At 39.2% G+C, this 12,622-nt stretch overlaps 2 protein-coding genes across 3 annotated transcripts; both read left to right on the top strand.

Moving 5' to 3' along the window:
• Positions 1-268: 268 nt before the first annotated feature.
• Positions 269-6,523, top strand: dnajb14 (DnaJ heat shock protein family (Hsp40) member B14). The gene is made up of 8 exons (XM_044027478.1): positions 269-444; positions 3,302-3,464; positions 4,311-4,456; positions 4,844-5,032; positions 5,195-5,271; positions 5,374-5,483; positions 5,996-6,168; positions 6,269-6,523. The coding sequence occupies exons 1-8, from the start codon at positions 312-314 to the stop codon at positions 6,391-6,393; spliced, it is 1,116 nt and encodes a 371-aa protein (XP_043883413.1). The 5' UTR covers positions 269-311; the 3' UTR covers positions 6,394-6,523.
• Positions 6,524-7,430: 907 nt separating this feature from the next.
• Positions 7,431-12,554, top strand: pla2g12a (phospholipase A2, group XIIA). Of its 2 annotated transcripts, XM_044027488.1 has the most exons (5): positions 7,431-7,801; positions 8,765-8,841; positions 10,921-11,086; positions 11,228-11,283; positions 11,562-11,674. In XM_044027488.1, exons 1-5 carry the CDS (start codon positions 7,582-7,584, stop codon positions 11,577-11,579), a joined length of 537 nt encoding a protein of 178 aa, XP_043883423.1. In that variant the 5' UTR covers positions 7,431-7,581; the 3' UTR covers positions 11,580-11,674. The 2 variants fall into 2 exon arrangements, with proteins under 2 accessions (XP_043883423.1, XP_043883422.1); XM_044027487.1 differs by lacking the exon at positions 11,228-11,283 and having other exon boundaries at positions 7,434-7,801; positions 11,562-12,554.
• The last annotated feature ends 68 nt before the right edge of the window (positions 12,555-12,622 follow it).

Raw genomic sequence — 12,622 nt, 5'->3', positions numbered from 1 at the left:
CCGTGCATAAATCCAAACCAGGTGAACTTAACCCCCAACAGAGCTGCCACGCACAGATCAAAGGACGACACGGGTGTAAAATAGTTAGAGATTTCATGCAAACTAAAATAACAAATAATTAGGACGACCATGCTTCTACAAAGCTGAGCAACATGCACATATCTGTGAATACTAAAAGTTACACTATCCTTTAACCAAAGCCTCACAAAAAAAAAAAAAAAACCTCTGCGTTCCACTGCTGTCAGTGATGGTGACCACGTGGTGTGGCTGAGCTGGTCAGCTGACTTCGCCGGGGAGGAAGAGGAAAGAAGATGGAAGGGAACAGAGACGAAGCAGAAAAATGTATAAATATAGCGACGAAAGCCCTCGAAGCTGGCGACAAGGAGAAGGCGCAGAAGTTTCTAATTAAAGCAGAAAAGCTGTTCCCGACGGACAGAGCCAAAGGTAAGTCCGTAGGAGGTTGTCATTGGTCGGACACTTGCTAACCCATCTCAGCTCCCTGTGTTGTGTAAATCAATGGCTGTTAGCATGTAGCTAACGTTTGCTAACACGGGTAATGGACTAAGCCCGCATCGGTTCACCCGCTGACGTTTGTGTCAGACTCACCGGGAAGTTTATAATGTATAACTTCCGAATGGTCTGTGGTAAAAACAAATATATATGATATAATTAAGTAAGTTAGCTCAGTTTGAGTGAGCTCAGCAGAAGGCCTGATGTTATCTTAGCTAACCCTAGCTAGCGCTTCGCTCTCTGGTTCTCTCAGGTGACGTTAAGTGACCATGGCGATGGAAGTGGCTCAACGTGAAGCAATAATACCAGCAGCTAACATCACATTGTTTACACGACTGATTCATTTTAACATGAAACGGCAGCCCACGGCCAGAGGACGACTTGACCTCTTCATGAGTTGTATTTCAGATCACGTACGTTTGGTCGCATGTTTGCTGGTTTTACGGTGAGACTGCAGGACAGACGTGGACCCTGGACGTAGTCCGAGAAAGTCATGTTGTTCAGGCATCAGCAGAGACGAGTGTCAATCCTTTAATTGAATGACTGGTCTGGAGAGAGCCGCGAAGTATGGGTTAATCCAGGACACAGCTGTCTGTGGGACAACAATAAGTACGTGTGTTGTAGTGAAGGTGGGACTCACAAGTGTTATGCCCTGAGTTTACAGTTTTTGTTCTGCTGGGGACATGGGCAAGATGAAAAGGTATTCGGTTCATTACCACAAGGTTGCTGGTTTAATCCCGGAACGGGATTGGGTCCCCCATTGCTCCCACTACTCCAGTGCCTGCCTTGTGTGTGTGTGTTCACTACTGGTGTGTATGAAGGATGGTATAAGTAATGCAGAGGTCAAATTAACTATCTATAAAAATATATATGTTTTTTAAATGCCAGATTTTACCCACAATTCAGTTTGTCAGAGTCTGCAATGGTCAGCTGTAGTTGGGGACAGTTGGCATGGTTGGTTGGAAATCTGTTAGTGTGTACTGATTACTGACATGTTGCCAACAGCCAATGAAAAAGAGTAGGTGGGACACAGGAAATTGCGTCAAAAGATGAAGATAGACAGGAAGTAGCGGGAAGATCAAAACAACCTTTAAACTGTAGCTGTCGTAGGTAGACATGATCCTTCTCTTGAGAGTTTGCGCAAGTGTTTGACGCGTTCAGTCGGCTTTAATTGGTTTTGACAAATCATGTAGTCTGCGATTCCTCGTCAGACGCAGTCTTTAAAAGTGTGATCCCCAGTCTTTCAGGCGCCATTAAACCAGCTAGTTATTGAGTTTTCAAAAAACCACGACTGTCAAATTTGTGTACTGTGTGTCCCAAGCTTAAGTCACACTGGTACCACTAGCCAGTGAGTGTTTGAATCTGCTGTTGTGGAAGGTTTTCCCATAATGACTGACATGGTCAGGTATGACTCGGAATAGTCCAAAACAAATTACACCCTAAGTCTTTTCCTATCCAGTGTTCCTCTATCTCGATGTAGATGTGAAGAACCTTGATTGCACTCAGACTGAACGTCTGCATCCTCAGCTCTGGTCACAGAAACCACATACGGTGGTGGTTTGAGGATGCATGTGGCCACAATTCATAGATGAATGAAAGCAATGCAGGATGTATTAGAGACCACCTCCTCTGCTGATGTTTTCTCACATATTATTACACTCATCAGTGCTCAGTATGTCAATAATAAATATATAATTTAATATTTTAGAGTTGAAATTTGCTTTTGGAGCGAGTTTTCTCTTTCGCTCTCTCCCTGTCACTTGAACAGACTTACACTCAGAGACGCATAGATGCACACACACACAAACACACTGACAGCAGACACATTTGTACAGTCAGACTCTTTAAAAACATAATTTTGCTCTTGCAAACAGTCATATTGCCAGTGTGTATTTGATTCTAATTCAGGGAAGCCCTGATCAGGTGGTCACAGGAGACACATCCAGGATGCTTATTAGTGCCAGGTGTGAACAGTTATACTAAGCACTGTCCACATGTGACTGAATCACTGAGGAGGGATGTTAATACTGAGTCTGGATGGAGCCTACAATGTTTTGAAGTTGGACTACAAAAGCACATTATAAACACTTTCAGGTTATATATAACCACGTGGACAGTTGTGGCTGTATATATTGCTGTGGCATTGGATTGAGGGGTGGTGTCCTCTCCTGTCCTTATGTAAAGGATGGTTCTGTGTATCCCACCCTAAAGGAGACTTGAAAGCAAGTAAATGGGCGTCTTTCATCAGTGTGAGATATGTCCAGGTTGGTTACTCCCTTCAGGTAGGAAACCTTCCATAGCAGATTTCACGATTTGAATGCACACAAGGTTTCGACGGGCCTTCAGAGGGATTATATTTGCATTTAAACAGCCACATGTATTATGTGGATAGAAATGGCCATGATGGGTAACAAGGCTGTTCATTCAATCCACCAGTGTTGCAGAAGCATAAGAGATGGCAGTACAAGGCAGCACACAGGTATTCCTCAAATTAGTTAAGATTACAACAGCCACAGGTGTACAACCTACCCATAATACAAAGTGCTTTAATACAGTGTACGTCCAACTGACTGTTAACCCAAAATGTTCCAATACTCTATGTGTGACATAATATACAGTGTTAAAAACCTCTTCAAAAATCAAAGAGGATATTATATAGTAGACTGTCACTGAGCAACTTGATGATACTAGTTGGAGTCTATGCATTGAGGCCATGATGGTGGACACGAAGATGTGCTTTGTAAGTGTGAGACATTAATATAATATGGCATCTTCCTCCTCTCTGTGTCAGCACTGTTGGATGCATTAACGAAGAATGGGAGCTCAGCAGGTAATGGCGCACATCGAAGAAAACCAGCAGAAAGCTCCAGAGCCCAGGCGGAGAGAGAAAGACAAGAGTCTGGAGGTGATTCTTCGAAAGGGTTCACGAAAGACCAGGTTGAAGGTGTTCACAAGTAAGAATTTTGAGTGTTCACTTTTCACTACATGCTGAGTTTCTTTTTACATGTGACTTAATCACTTGATTAGGGTAATACTTAATCATCTCTGCAGTGTTCATAGCTATTGCTATGGGAATGTCTTCAGTGCTGTGTGTTGCCCATGAGTGGAGAACTAGATACCAGGTAACCACTACATGCTCTAATTTTGGTCTAAAATTAGAATGTGTTGGTGCAAACTCTACCCACATGCGCCAGTCAGATCATTACAAAATTACTGATGGCAAATTGTGTTTGTGTCTGAGGTAAACATGGTGCTGGTGGTTACACTCTCCTACAGGTCTATTGCAGTTAATCTTAGTTTGTTGTTCTTTCCCTGGTGTTTTAAACTAAACCCCTTGTGGAACCTTTAGGGGAGTTGCACCAAAGGTTGATGCATAACATTGCATCATGTCTTTTAAAAGAATAAGGCCGGCTTGTCCCCTGTGTTTTCATCAGCAGTCCTACTTCAGTCATTAGTGATAATACATATAATTAACTTTTAAGTATGTGTTGTTAATTTGATCATGCCATTGTATTGTTAATTTGAATGCAGTTGCTCATAATTTCAGCAGGTTAACAGCATGCATTATTGTTTGCAAAAGAGCTGAACACTTTCTGCTATCAAAAGCTTGCTAATGCTCCTCTTCATTGTCACTCATCTGAGAAACTAAGACATAGACCATCAACAAGTCGCTTTCATTGATCTTTGGTGTATCCACCTGCTGTTGTGAGAAATGCACTGTGAAAAACACTGTATATAAATACTTTATCATCTGTCTCTCAAATATGTCCCTTTTTACACTTGCAATCCGTCTCTTTCAGAATAAAACGGTGTAAGGACTACTATGAAGTGCTTGGTGTCAGTAAAGAAGCTGGTGAAGATGAACTCAAGAAAGCCTACAGGAAACTAGCACTCAAATTCCATCCAGACAAAAATCATGCCCCTGGAGCAACAGAGGCCTTTAAGAGTAAGACCGCTGTTCTTTAATTTAGCCCTGATTATGAATAAAGTTCCAGTTTGTAACATTAAAGAGGGTGTGTTTACATCCTTTCTGCTATGTGGAGTCCACTGTTTTTTCTTTACATGCTTGGGAAAGGCATGGGTGAGCAAAGGAGTCCTCAATTTGTTGCACTCTTCAGTCTCACCATTAGATGTCACTAATACCAATTCTTACACACAGAAATGCTTTGTGTAATGTAAAATTGACCAGCGTGTTTAGTGTGTTTGAAGTCTCCATCATTTGGTGTAATTAAAGTAAGTCGAGAGGGATTAAACAAAGCAGTTACTTACATAAACAATGGTTTAACATGTTCATAGAACGTGACCCAAACATCATACCTATCTCTTCCTCCAGAGATCGGTAATGCATACGCAGTGCTAAGCAACCCAGACAAAAGGCGGCAGTATGACCTGACGGGAGGGGAGGAGCCAAGCAACCTGGGTCACTCGCACCATGGAGGCTTTGATTTCCATAGGGGCTTCGAGGCTGACATCACTCCTGAGGACCTCTTCAACATGTTCTTCGGTGGTGGCTTCCCCTCCTGTAAGTGAGCACTCAAATTAACATAGTTCTAACTTGTTAAATGTCCCTGTTAAACTTAACATCATACATTCATCATCTACTGCTATATGCTCCTCATGGTTTTTACTTTTACTTGATATTTCAAATCTTTTTTTACCATTAAATGAATATTTCAATCTACAGCAAGTGCACAGAACGGCAGAACGAGTTACAGCCATCATACAGATTATCGACAAGAGAGAACCGAAGAAAGAGGAGACGTACGTAAACTTTGCATATATGTTTACAAATGTGTGAGAGTGAAAAATATGTAACCTCTGTTGTTGAACCTTACAAATTTATTGTTCTGTGTTTGTCTCTAGGGTGGTTTCTCAATGTTTATCCAGCTAATGCCCATCGTGCTCCTGATTTTAGTGTCAGTACTGAGCCAGTTGTTGGTATCCCCCCCACCTTACAGTCTCTACTCTAGACCGTAAGTACAAGCATGCACGTTATTACTGACACCTGCCACAGTACACAAACAATCCCATGTCCCAGTATATGCCACATTTATTTTGCCCTCAGGCTAATACCAGACTGGATTTTTGTTTGTGGTACCTTTTTTTTTTTTAATGTTATTTGTAAAAATTGGTGTTTGTCCTACTTTTTCATGTCCAGAAATATGTTGTGAAGAAAGTCTATTACACCAAGTTTATCCAAGACATGGTTGAGCATTACATACACATGATGCATGAGTTAAACTCACTGACCGTTTGCGAATATATATATATATATATATATATATAAGACCAACTTTCAGTTGTGTCGTTCTAATACAAATACCATTGATCACAGAATTTGACATAAACACAACAAAGATGATGTTTGCACATTACTGTATTATGCCATGCACTCTTCAGAATATGTGCTTCTATCCAATCTTAATATGCACTGTCTTACCTATGTGTAGTTTCAAACCTTCTACCCCATCTCAATCTCTTCTAGGTCAACGGGTCAGACTTTAAAACGGCAGACAGAAAACCTGCACGTCGATTATTACGTCACTAAAGATTTCAAGTCGGAGTTTAGAGGCTCAGCCCTACAGCAGATTGAGAAAAATGTGGAGGAGGACTACGTAGCTAATGTCAGAAATAACTGTTGGAAGGAGCGACAGACAAGTAAGTGGTTAAATACAACTTTGAACTAGCCTAGTGAATTCTGATGTTCCTTTGTTTTTATCACTCACATTGTTTTTCTTTTTTTTATGGTTTCATCTAGAAACAGACCTGCTGTATGCTGCTAAGGTGTACAGGGATGACCGAATGCGCAAGAAGGCTGAGCTCATGACTATGGAAAACTGCAAGGAGCTGGACAGACTAAATAACCTATTCAGAGGCGGATGAGTTTAGCTCGTATAAATATAAATTAATAGATGTCTATGATTAATGTTTGTTTTTTTATGGAAGAGTCTTTAGACTAGGAGCAAAAAAAGTAAGGAAATAATCTAGCGCTGTTGTTGGAAATTAAAAAAAAGTCCCTCTCCTCATATCTTCCATCAACTTTGCTTCTTCATCACTCCTGCCAGACCCCAGGAATCGCCTTGTTGCAACTTAATGAACCAGTCAACACTGTACAAAGCCTCAGACATCGTCTTACATTTGCTCACCTTTTTATGCGTTTTCTTGGATACAAGATGGACAAGGACACTTGATTGTGTAAAGGCAAGTGTGTTGAGTTGTGACGACCTGTGAGCCATTCTGTGTAAGAAAACGAGCCAGAGGCTTTTGGCATGCAGTAAAGTCAACGATGGGAGACTTCGCGGGCTCACCTGGTGGCAGTGTCCTCCAGCCTGACCATTTTTGAAGAACAACGAAACAAAAGAAGAAAATCAAGAACATCGAGTGCATCTTTTTACTTCCAACTTGACTCAGTGTGGATGGGAATCAGTGGATAATGAAGAGACATCTGTGACTTTGCTACTCAAGGACATTTTTATGTTAAAGAAATGTGAAGATGTTTGGTACTTGACATGGAAAGACACTGGAACTGTTATTTTTTAAATGGTTGTATATTTTCATTTTGGAATGTATGAAAATGATGCAGTTATTTATGTAACTATAGAAGAAAAGGTTTTTTTTTCTCTCTCCATAATGCTCACCTAACCATTAAAATAAAGTAAATCTATTACCATAGACATTGCTGACAGGTATATTTACTTGAATTGAATGATTGAATATTGTTTTTTTAAGTAGTTTTCTCTGTAAGCTGAATAGAATACAGCTGCTAAATCACAAAGCTATAATAATATTAATTTATGATTGAAACATACTTTATGTACATATCTAAATTAATATTTTATTGTAATTGTTAAATAAAACCATTGCCTTTACACCTTTACTGACGCAACTTTTCACATCAACCCCTATTGGTTTATTAGTTGTCACGTGACCGCTTGCAACCCGGAAATAAACCACAGCGGTTAAGCTACAACTCAGGTGTCGGATGAAAACAAGCCCAAGTGAAACTTGCGATGACATCGAGTTCGAGGGAATTAATCAACTGAAGTCCAACCAGTCGACCTGTAGAGGACTATGCACCACCACGGCGTCACCCGCGTGTTTCTGTTGGCTTTGTACTGTTGTGGGGGTTTCATGCGTGTCTCTGCGTGGGTGAAGGAGCCCGAGACTCCAGACTGGAGGACGACTCTGAAAACGATCCGTAACGGGATCCACAGGATTGACACGTACCTGAACGCAGCGCTGGACTTGTTCGGTGGCGATGACGGACTGTGTCATTACAAGTGTAGTGACGGTAAACGAGCTACTTTCTGTCTTTTGTGAAAAACGTTGTCGAAGTGAAGCGCTTGATGAATATAACGGTTAAATAATAACAACAACAACTGGAAATGGCACAGTGTATAAGAACTACGGTGGCCGTCACATTCCATAAACCATGTTGTTGTTTAGTTTGCTTAGAGAACTTCATTTAAAAACAAAATGCAGACTCTGGATGGTTTGTCCATTCGAGCTCCTGTAGAAACATGGCAGCCATCTCAAAGCAAGGCCCTTGCCTAAACGACACACTCATGGTGAAGATATTTCCACAAATAAACCTCGGTGCACACTTTTCTACTCTACAGCTCTGGTTTTTTGTGCTTTTCCATTACGAGTAGTACCTGGTTGTTTTTTAGCACCTGCTCTGAGCTGAGCCAGTACTAAAGTATTACGTCATCAGACTGCGTCGTCCGACACGCGTCAAATCAAACAATAGTACTGTAGATCAGTTAAATAGTTTTACAAATCCCATAAACATACGTTAATCTTCAGCATTTAGCATGGACATTTGTATACTGCTGAAAGCTGGCCGTCACAACTCGTTTCCATTGTGGTCTCTCCACAATCTGCATTGTGTGTCTGCACTGCAGTGCACTTACACGTTTGAAATAAGATTTATAAAATTAGTATTGAATGCATGAAACAGGTCATCAATAAACAACAATTGATTGATGCTGTTAATTTAAAAAAGAAAAGACAAAATCGGCCGATTTATAAACTGTAGGTCTCTGTTAGATATCATGCATAATTGCTTGGCTCATTCAATCAGAGATAAACTCAGTTTATTTGTCAATTGGAAGCTACATTGTATAGGTTACCAACCCTAGAGTGGCACAGTAAGTCGTTAAATTGGTCTGCACTTGATATGGTTATCTCTGACAACAAGATAACGTCAGTGTAAGAACATCAACACCAAAAGAATCTTCACCTTTGCTCACAGGTTACAAGCCGGTGCCTCGTCCTGGATACAAGCATTCACCACCTAACGGATGTGGCTCCCCATTGTTTGGATTTCAGGTAACGTGACAGTTTTTAGGGTGACCGTGGGTTTCCTGTGTCATGTGATTCTTCATGTCCACAGTAGGAATGGGCCAATACCGACACAAATTTTGTGTCCCACACCGACATCAGTCCAACTGTGTAACAAATATTGTTCTCCTAAGAAGAAGACCTTAACAGCCCAAACATGACTCGGCTAAAATCGTGATTTTGGATTTTGTGCATAGTGAAGCATACAACGTATATATATATATATATATATATATATATATATATATATATATATATATATATATATACTTATATATATATGTATATATATATATATGTATATATATATATATATATATACATGTATGTATATATATATATATGTATATATATATATATATATATATATGTATGTATATGTATATATATATATATATGTATATATATATATATGTATGTATATGTATGTATATATATATATGTATATATGTGTATATATATATATATATATATATATATGTGTGTATATGTATGTACAGTATATGTATATATATGTATGTATGTGTATATATATGTGTATGTATATATATATATATATATATATATATATATAGTTGACAAAGACAACCTGAGTTTTAATACAAAATGCAGTTTTTAAGTGATGATTTGATTTATTATGGGGAAAAAACTATCCAAACCTACATGGCCCCATGTGAAAGAGTAATTGCCCCCCTTGTAAAATCATCAGGTCACTGTGGTTAGTCAAATTTTTTGGAAAATTTTACTTGCCACACCCAGGCCTGATTACTGCCAGACCTATTGAATCAAGAGCCCACTTAAATAGAACCTGTCAGACAAAGTGAAGTCGGCCAAATCCGCGATCTAAAGCAATTCAGGAACAAAGTGATTGACATCTATCGGTCTGGAAAAGGTTACAAAGACCCTTCTAAAGCTTTGGGACTCCAGAGAACCACGGTGAGGACCATTATTCACAAATGGAGAAAAGAATTACTCCGATAGCGCAGCGACGACTCATCTAAGAGGTCACAAAAGAACCCTGAACAACATCTAAAGAACTGCAGGCCTCACTCAGTGTTCATGACTCCACCATAAGAAAGAGACCAAAACCACTGTTGGGCAAAAAGAACATTAAGGCTCGTCTCAATTTTGCCAAAAAACATCTTGATGATACCCAAGACCTTTGGGAAAATACTCTGTGGACTGACGAGACAAAAGTTGAACTTTTTGGAAGGTGTGTGTCCCATTACATCTGGAGTAAAAGTAACACCACATTTCAGAAAAAGAACATCATACCAACAGTCAAATGTGGTGGTGGTGGTGTGATGGTGTGGGGCTGTTTTGCTGCTTCAGGACCTGGAAGACTTGCTGTGATACATGGAATCATGAATTCTGCTGTCTACCAAAAAATCCTGAAGGAGACTGTGCGGCCGTCTGCTCGTGACCTCAGGCTGAAGCCAACTTGGGGTCTGCAGCAGGACAATGATCCGAAGCACACCAGCAAGTCCACTTCTGAATGGCTAAAGAAAAACAAAATGAAGACTTTGGAGTGGCCTAGTCAAGGTCCTGACATGAATCCTATTGAGATGCGTGACCTTTATTATTATATATATATTATATATATTATACTATTGTTATTCATGACCTCTACTGTGGCTGAATTACAACAAATCTGCAGAGATAAGTGGGCCAAAATTCCTCCACAGTGCTGTAAACGCAAACGCTTGATTGCAGTTGTCCCAACCAGTTATTAGGTTTAGGGGGCAAACAGTTTTTCACACAGGGCCATGTAGGTTTGGATTTTTTTCCCCTCCCTTAATAATAAAAACCTTCATATTCATATATATATACATACATACATACATACATGTATTATAAAAGAGATTATATAGAGAATTATGAGATGGAGACTCTTTTTATTTTATATTTTACTACGTTGTGTAATGTGTAAGTGGCAAATGAAAGTGTTGATTTTTATGGGTAGGAGTAAGATTTGAATGACATAATTAAACACCATTCTAATCACTGAATCAAGTCCACAATGTACAGATTGTAAACACTCGAGAGTAATCGAGCTGTTGTTTCTAGTTTGACGTCGGCATCCCGTCTATGACCAAATGCTGCAACCAACACGATCGCTGCTATGACACCTGTGGCCGAGAGAAGCACGACTGCGATGAGCAGTTCCAGGACTGTCTTGAAACCATCTGCAGGAATGTGCAAAGAACTCTGGGATTGGCCCAGAGTGTCCAAGGTGAGCAGCTGATTACTTGCTATATAACCTATAAACTCCATAATACAAGCCATCCACAATTTGCAGTGACAGTGGTGGGAGGATTGCATCTAAAGTTTCTGTTTTTCACTTTACTTTTGAATGCAATCTGTATTGTGTCAGTGTTGACACTGTTGGTAGGACAACAGCCATTGGATGTTTATTTCAAAGGAAAAAAGGTAAGATATGAATTCATGTGCGCTTATCATGTTTATCAAGTGTGGGTACAAGCAGTTGTAACACAATATAGATCCAGCAGGGGGCAAGAGAGAGCCACATTTTAAACAATGCAAATTTCTTATGGGGGATTTGAGAATCTGTGTTATTCTCACCCTGGTTTAAATCTTTTTAGTCTTAGTCTTTTAAAATGAATGAATTGCACTTTCAGTCGAGAGTGAAAGTGATAGTAGCAGGTGCATCATTTTGATCAAACTTGTCTCCTCTTGTTGTTTGTCAGCTTGTGAGTCAGCGGTGAATCTGCTGTTTGATGCCGTTATGCACCTTGGATGTAAGCCGTACCTGGACAGCCAGAGAGGGTCCTGCGTGTGTCAATATGAAGTGAAGAAGGAGCTGTGACACCGCCACACACACAAGACAGGAAAAGACTTAAAAAGCTTTACACTAAGAGAAGGACAAGGGCAATAAACAGACCTTTCTCCAGATCTTCTCAGGGATAGAGTGTGGACAGAGTCTCTTGGCTGTCTTTAAAATGTGCACACCTTAGACGTATGAATGTTTTATTATCTTAGGTTACCTGACTGTATAATTAATATATTGCCTATGCAGTTAATTGTTTATATTTTGTCAACACAGTTTAATGGAACTTTGACCTGTGATGAACAGAAAACAGAGGTTTCATTTTTTCTCAATCTGTAATACTTATTAAGTCTGTTTGTTTAATATGTATGATTGTGTCCATTGTCAAGAATTATGGCAAAGCAATAATGTTTCCAATAATGTATAATTGATATTATAAAATATTTTGTTTGTTTTTCTGAAAATCAGCAGCTCAGAAGTACAAACAGCTTATGCCAGTAAAGTCTCATTTTCCCCATAGAAACCATAGATTTCATCAGAACTTATTTAAATGTAAGGATTTTTGTTTTTATTATTTACACTTGTCAGCTATTTATGTAGATTATTTTCAGCCTGCTGGATAAAATATGTTAAGTTGGACAATAAAATACATTTGTTGGTGATTTCAGCAAAGTTGAAAAACACTTAAATAAGATGATTTGTTGTTTAACAGAAAAAAATAAGTAATTTTAGTTAGATTTCTAGTGAAAATCTGTCCTAATTTGAAACACTACGGCTGATGGATTAATTAAGAAGGAAAACAAACAAGAGCTAGATAATATTGAAAAGATGCTTAGAATCATATTTTTTTTGTTTGTTGTAAAATACTTAATGTTGTTGTGATAATCTTTGTTATTAAACTGTCTAAAGATAACTTGTCTGGATTAAATGTTTAGCTGTCTAAATCCTCAAATGCATGAACCATACCTGAATGTTGCAATA

The sequence above is a fragment of the Solea senegalensis genome, linkage group LG6, assembly GCF_019176455.1.
Source record: "Solea senegalensis isolate Sse05_10M linkage group LG6, IFAPA_SoseM_1, whole genome shotgun sequence".
NCBI lineage: Eukaryota > Metazoa > Chordata > Actinopteri > Pleuronectiformes > Soleidae > Solea > Solea senegalensis.
The sequence above is the reverse complement of the archived record's forward strand: the minus strand, read 5'-3'. Positions and strand labels throughout refer to the sequence as shown.

Bases quoted from the DNA above. Each gene is read 5' to 3' on its own strand.
- pla2g12a (XM_044027487.1), top strand. From the start codon at position 7,582: ATGCACCACCACGGCGTCACCCGCGTGTTTCTGTTGGCTTTGTACTGT. The intron at 8,842-10,920 runs GTAACGTGACAG...TGTTGTTTCTAG, and splicing joins CCCCATTGTTTGGATTTCAG to TTTGACGTCGGCATCCCGTC. The intron at 11,087-11,561 runs GTGAGCAGCTGA...GTTGTTTGTCAG, and splicing joins ATTGGCCCAGAGTGTCCAAG to CTTGTGAGTCAGCGGTGAAT.
- dnajb14 (XM_044027478.1), top strand. From the start codon at position 312: ATGGAAGGGAACAGAGACGAAGCAGAAAAATGTATAAATATAGCGACG. The intron at 445-3,301 runs GTAAGTCCGTAG...TCTCTGTGTCAG, and splicing joins CCCGACGGACAGAGCCAAAG to CACTGTTGGATGCATTAACG. The intron at 3,465-4,310 runs GTAAGAATTTTG...CGTCTCTTTCAG, and splicing joins CAGGTTGAAGGTGTTCACAA to AATAAAACGGTGTAAGGACT.